The sequence below is a fragment of the Myxine glutinosa genome, chromosome 4 (assembly GCF_964187855.1).
Source record: "Myxine glutinosa chromosome 4, kmMyxGlut1.1, whole genome shotgun sequence".
NCBI lineage: Eukaryota > Metazoa > Chordata > Myxini > Myxiniformes > Myxinidae > Myxine > Myxine glutinosa.
The window spans coordinates 78,040,151-78,046,822 of NC_136264.1; the positions used below are offsets into that span (position 1 = coordinate 78,040,151).

The 6,672-nt window shown below is 47.8% G+C and overlaps 1 protein-coding gene across 1 annotated transcript; it reads right to left on the minus strand.

The window, feature by feature from the left end:
- Positions 1 to 5,961: 5,961 nt before the first annotated feature.
- On the minus strand, positions 5,962 to 6,472 carry LOC137426165 (histone H4). The gene has a single exon (XM_068114853.2). It carries the CDS (start codon positions 6,444 to 6,446, stop codon positions 6,135 to 6,137), a length of 312 nt encoding a protein of 103 aa, XP_067970954.1. The 5' UTR covers positions 6,447 to 6,472; the 3' UTR covers positions 5,962 to 6,134.
- Between the last annotated feature and the right edge of the window lie 200 nt (positions 6,473 to 6,672).

A 6,672-nucleotide genomic window follows, 5' to 3' on the forward strand; every position in this document is an offset into this window, starting at 1 on the left:
CTCCCTGTCTACAGGCATCGTCCCACCATCCCTCAAAATTGCTGCTGTTACCCCCATTCTGAAAAAACCTGGACTAAACCCTGACACCCTAAATAACTTCAGACCCATCTCCAACCTACCCTTTCTGTCAAAGGTTTTGGAACGCGCTGTAGCCACTCAACTCAAACATCACCTCTCTGCCAATAACCTGTATGAAACATTCCAATCCGGATTCCGCTCCAACCACAGTACTGAAACTGCTCTCCTCAAAATCACCAACGACCTTCTCCTCTCCTCTGACGCTGGCAACCTCAACATTCTCATCCTCCTCGACCTCAGCGCCGCCTTTGACACCATCGATCACACCATCCTCCTCACCCGACTTGAAACCACCTTTAACATTACCGGCACTGCCCTCTCTTGGATTAAATCATACCTCTCTGACAGACGTCAGTTCATCTCCATCAATAACTGCAAATCCCCCACTGCTCCCCTCCCCCAAGGTTCAGTTCTTGGCCCCCTCCTCTTCATCCTTTACCTGTCCCCCCTCGGTCACTTAATCCGCCGTCATGGTCTCCAATTCCACTGCTTCGCCGATGACATCCAGCTTTTCATCTCCACCAAGTCCATCTCCACCGCCACCCACTCTATCCTGACAAACTGCATCACTGAAATAAAATCCTGGCTTCAAATCAACTTCCTCAAACTTAACTGTGATAAATCTGAAATAATCATCATTGGCCCAAAAACGCTCACCAAGTCCACCCATAACTTTGCCCTCAACATCGACGGTTTCCCAGTATCCACCTCCCCTCACATCCGGAATCTTGGCATCATCTTTGACCAAACCCTCTCCTTCGACAAATACACTAAACAGATCACAAAGACAGCCTTCTTTCACCTGAAAAACATCGCCCGTCTCCGTCCATCCCTCTCCTCCGTGGCTGCAGAAACCCTCATCCACGCCTTCATCACTTCCCGTCTGGACTACTGCAATAGCCTCCTTTATGGTTCACCCTCAACAATCACCAATAAACTCCAATACATTCAGAACTCCGCTGCCCGTCTACTCACCCATTCCCGGACCCGTGACCACATCACCCCCGTCCTTTACAAGCTTCACTGGCTAACCATCTCCCAGAGAATCCAGTACAAAATCCTCCTCTTGACCTACAAAGCCCTCCATAACCTGGCCCCATCCTACCTGGCTGACCTCCTCTCCAGACACACTCCCACCCGCAACCTCCGCTCTGCTGGTACCAACCTCCTGACCCCCCCATCCGGACCAAATTTAGATCCTGGGGGGACAGGGCCTTCTCCATCGCTGCTCCCACCCTCTGGAACTCGCTACCTCACACCATCAGAGACTCCTCCTCACTCACCACATTCAAAACATCACTCAAGACCCACCTGTTCAACACTGCATTCAACATTTAACCCACAGCATCTAACCCCTGACTATCTCCTCTCTTTCTCCCTCCTTTGTGCTTTGAATATTTCCCTATTGATTCTTCTTTTTTGCAATTGTCTTTATGTTTTGCTATGCATTATGTTTTGCACTCTGTCAAAGCGTCTTTGGGCTTCCTGAAAAGCGCTATATAAAATAAATGCATTATTATTATTATTATTATTATTATTATTATTTGCTCCCTTTTCCTTCTGGTTCTGGTTCCTCTGGTGGTTGGACTGCCTCTTGCTCGGGAGCCTGCCTGCGAGTGAGTGTGGACGATCGGCGTTCTGGTCCTCGGCGCAGGTGGTTGCGTGCCGGCCTCGTCTCCTCGTTCCCCTGTTCGTTGGCATCGGGGATTGAAGCAGCCGACAGGCAGAAATGAAGCGTGTGCGAGCGAGGCTTGCCGTTGGAGCGTGGAGAGCGAGGCGCTCGGTGAGGCCTGACGGCGCGCCAACGAGGGCGCATCGAGGCCTGCTTCCCGCCAACATCGGAGCCGCGGCGGGCCTGTGCGCTTGGAGCCGTCGATCCCTGACATTCCCTGACACGGCGTGCTTGGCCAACTCCCCGGGAAGGAGCAGACGCACTGCCGCTTGCTTGAGGATCCGCAGGCATGAACGAGTAGCTACTTAAACAACCAAATATGAACCACGGAGAAAGAGAATGAATAAGAAAAGGAGTGTGAATGATTTCCTCTTATAAAGGGTTCATATGCAAATATGATCACAAAGCGTTTCGAGGTGGAGTGTGCACAACCTAATGCTCAGTCATTGGTTAGATGAAAAGTGGGCGTGTGTCATTCTTGATCCGAGTTTCCCTTCGAAAGAACCAAATTCGTCACCTTCGCATGCAATTGAGTAAAGTTCTTTGGATTTCTCTTTTTGTGTACAAATCATGGGCGTTCTATCACTTCCAAACCAAATACAGAACATTCGATGATTATGAACTTTGCACTTAATGCACAATAATAACCTGGAAAACAACAATGCGTGAGAGTGGGGTCATCGCAGGTGTCTCCGCGTTGGCTTTTTCCAGCCTTGACAGTTCAAGATGCGCAAGGAATTTAGACGCAGCAGGTGTCCATTCCGTCCGTCATTCTTGCACCTCATCAACACCAAACCAATTTATATCAAAAAGGAGAAATGTTTTTTTTAATATCAGTTGTTTCTTTCCGGTGGTGAGGGAGGGGGGAGATTTTCTTTGCGGGGGTGGGGGAGAGGGGGGGGGGAGTTATTCTTTCCGGGGGTGGGGGTGGGGTTGAGTTATTCTTTTCGAAGACGGTTCTTGTGGGAGAAACAGCACATTGACCATACACCACCTCTTGACGAGCGAGACCCCTCTCCTACCCTCCCCCACAGACAACAATGCGCAATGATGTTCACAATGACCCATCCTTGCTCAAGCCACCAAGAAGTTCTGGAAATATCCCGAGACGTCTCGATCTACATTATTTCCGGGTACTTATCTCATTCCAATTTAGACGAATGTAGTTTCTGCTGCCACCACCTTTCCGGAGCGACCATTCCACACATTAACAACTGAGTTAAGACCCTTGCCTTATTACCGTTTGATGTCCCCTCTTCTTTACTCGCTTTACTCTCAAGTTCTGTACAAATGCATTCTGACAGATAAATGCACAAAAAGGTATTTGTCGGTATCGAGTTTTGTAGACGGTGGATGACGCTATCCTCGTGTCCTCAAACAGACCGACGAGGGAGGTCAAAATGTCGCCGGCAACGCCATCAGATCGGAGCTCGGGAAACAAAATAATTTAATCTCCTGCTTGTGTTCGGCGATGGAATTACCATTCTGCGGGGTTTGCGCAATTGCACGTTCGTCTTTCAAGCAAGCTTTTGTAACGTCCATTTTCTGTTTCTCGATTCATTGACAAATGTGCGGTTCCTGCAATATCGCAATATAATGTTTTATTTACAAAACGTACAACGACTGTAATATAATAAAAATGTAGTTCCGTCCCACCAAGACAAACTACCCAATTTTGAAATCGATTCGTGAGTGAATTTTTTATATCACGGGACACACACGGAAATATTCGGCAAGGATTTGCTTTTTGCTTCTTCACGTTGCTGAAGCGCTGAGCAGGCCCAAAGGAGCTCAGGATAGATATATTGGTGGGAGAAACGAGCTAGGGAAGGCGAATGGAACTTTCCCTCACGAGCGGATCACATCGGGCTCAGATTTGACCCAATGGAGAGGGGAGAATGAAGTTTCGACCAATGGATGGAGCGTGAGGTGGGGCTTAATTCTTCAGCGAATGGGAATGGTTTTGAGGCAGCCAATAGCAAACTTGCAAATGGTGGCAGCCAAAAGCAAACTTGCAAAAGGTGGCAGCCAACAGCAAACTTGCAAAAGGTGGCAGCCAACAGCAAACTTGCAAAAGGTGGCAGCCAAAAGCAAACTTGCAAAAGGTGGCAGCCAACAGCAAACTTGCAAATGGTGGCAGCCAACAGCAAACTTGCAAAAGGTGGCAGCCAAAAGCAAACTTGCAAAAGGTGGCAGCCAACAGCAAACTTGCAAATGGTGGCAGCCAACAGCAAACTTGCAAAAGGTGGCAGCCAAAAGCAAACTTGCAAAAGGTGGCAGCCAAAAGCAAACTTGCAAAAGGTGGCAGCCAACAGCAAACTTGCAAAAGGTGGCAGCCAACAGCAAACTTGCAAAAGGTGGCAGCCAAAAGCAAACTTGCAAAAGGTGGCAGCCAACAGCAAACTTGCAAATGGTGGCAGCCAACAGCAAACTTGCAAAAGGTGGCAGCCAAAAGCAAACTTGCAAATGGTGGCAGCCAACAGCAAACTTGCAAAAGGTGGCAGCCAAAAGCAAACTTGCAAAAGGTGGCAGCCAAAAGCAAACTTGCAAAAGGTGGCAGCCAAAAGCAAACTTGCAAAAGGTGGCAGCCAACAGCAAACTTGCAAAAGGTGGCAGCCAACAGCAAACTTGCAAATGGTGGCAGCCAACAGCAAACTTGCAAAAGGTGGCAGCCAAAAGCAAACTTGCAAAAGGTGGCAGCCAACAGCAAACTTGCAAATGGTGGCAGCCAAAAGCAAACTTGCAAATGGTGGCAGCCAAAAGCAAACTTGCAAATGGTGGCAGCCAACAGCAAACTTGCAAAAGGTGGCAGCCAAAAGCAAACTTGCAAAAGGTGGCAGCCAACAGCAAACTTGCAAAAGGTGGCAGCCAAAAGCAAACTTGCAAATGGTGGCAGCCAACAGCAAACTTGCAAAAGGTGGCAGCCAAAAGCAAACTTGCAAAAGGTGGCAGCCAAAAGCAAACTTGCAAAAGGTGGCAGCCAAAAGCAAACTTGCAAAAGGTGGCAGCCAACAGCAAACTTGCAAAAGGTGGCAGCCAACAGCAAACTTGCAAATGGTGGCAGCCAACAGCAAACTTGCAAAAGGTGGCAGCCAAAAGCAAACTTGCAAAAGGTGGCAGCCAAAAGCAAACTTGCAAAAGGTGGCAGCCAAAAGCAAACGTGCAAATTGTGGCATCCAAAAGCAAACACGCAAATGGTGGCATCCAAAAGCAAACGTGCAAATTGTGGCATCCAAAAGCAAACGTGCAAATTGTGGCATCCAAAAGCAAACACGCAAATTGTGGCATCCAAAAGCAAACGTGTAAATTGTGGCATCCAAAAGCAAACGTGCAAATTGTGGCATCCAAAAGCAAACGTGCAAATTGTGGCATCCAAAAGCAAACGTGCAAATTGTGGCATCCAAAAGCAAACACGCAAATTGTGGCAGCCAATAGCAAACTTGCAAATGGTGGCAGCCAAAAGCAAACGTGCAAATTGTGGCATCCAATAGCAAACATGCAAATTGTGGCATCGAAAGGCAAACACCCAAATTGTGGCATCCAAAAGTAAACACGCAAATTGTGGCATCCAATAGCAAACGTACAAATCGTGGAAGCCAATAGCAAACGTGCAAATCGTGGCAGCCAATAGCAAATAGCCGAAACGTCTCTGCGGGAAGCGAGCTTGACCCGCCCGTCCAAGGTCTTGTGCACAACTTCCGCACTACGCCACCCAACGGCTCTTTTCAGAGCCACAACACCTTTCTTGACAGTACAATCGACATTTTCACATAACTCCATGTACCAATGTTTTTGTGTACAATGTGTACACACAGTATATCTGTCCAATGGAAATCCGTTTTGTGAAGCACTTTTGCCTTATTTTTAATGAAGACCTCGAGAAAGATCCGTGATGAAACAATACGGTGTCGTCTGCCTGTGTCTCAGGGGAAAAGGGTTCAAGATCATTCAATGAAACCTCCACGTGGCTGACAAGTGATAGTTTTTCGAGTTCATCTGTAATGTAACATGCCAGGGGGGAGAGGGGATGGGAGTTCATATCAAAGTGCAGCTCAAATAATGTCGGTAATTGTGGATGGTCGAGAACATTGATGAAAATTAACATTTATTACACATAACCTGCCCCTCGGTTATCGAAACAACCTCAACAAAACCAGTTCCCACCGCCACCTCTCCATTTTAAGCACAACGTGTATTATTTGACCCTTTCAGATTCATCTCATGAAAACCAAAGCGAAATAAACCCAACTATCTGCATTGCATTTTTGGTGCCAAACAATACATCGTTATTGGGGTGACGCCTGAAGCTCCTTCATGAACGAGGTGGTGGCTCTGAAAAGAGCCGTTTTGTTGTTGTAGCTGTTGAACACCACCCCCAAAATGTTTAACCACCGAAACCGTAGAGTGTGCGGCCCTGGCGCTTCAAAGCGTACACCACATCCATGGCAGTAACGGTCTTGCGCTTGGCGTGCTCCGTGTAGGTAACAGCATCGCGGATAACATTTTCTAGGAACACCTTGAGAACTCCACGGGTTTCCTCGTAGATGAGACCCGAGATGCGCTTTACCCCACCACGACGAGCAAGGCGACGAATAGCAGGCTTTGTGATTCCCTGGATGTTATCACGCAGCACCTTGCGATGACGTTTCGCACCACCTTTTCCGAGACCCTTTCCACCTTTACCACGTCCAGACATGATTAGCGTTTCAATGAAAACCCCAATTTAACCAAACGCCGAGCAAAAGCGGGCCGATACCGATGGTGTTGGTACCAAGGCTTTATATTGGTGGAGAGCTCAAAATTACTATTTGCTCTTTAACCTTTAAACTTTGCTTCCTACATTTAATTGTTTTCTCGAGGAGAAAGGGTTCTGCCTTGGTGATTTCTACCACGTCCGCGCGAGTGCCCTTTGCACCGCTCCA

What these genes read in the sequence shown, in the direction of transcription:
- LOC137426165 (XM_068114853.2), bottom strand. Translation starts at nt 6,446, where the DNA reads ATGTCTGGACGTGGTAAAGGTGGAAAGGGTCTCGGAAAAGGTGGTGCG.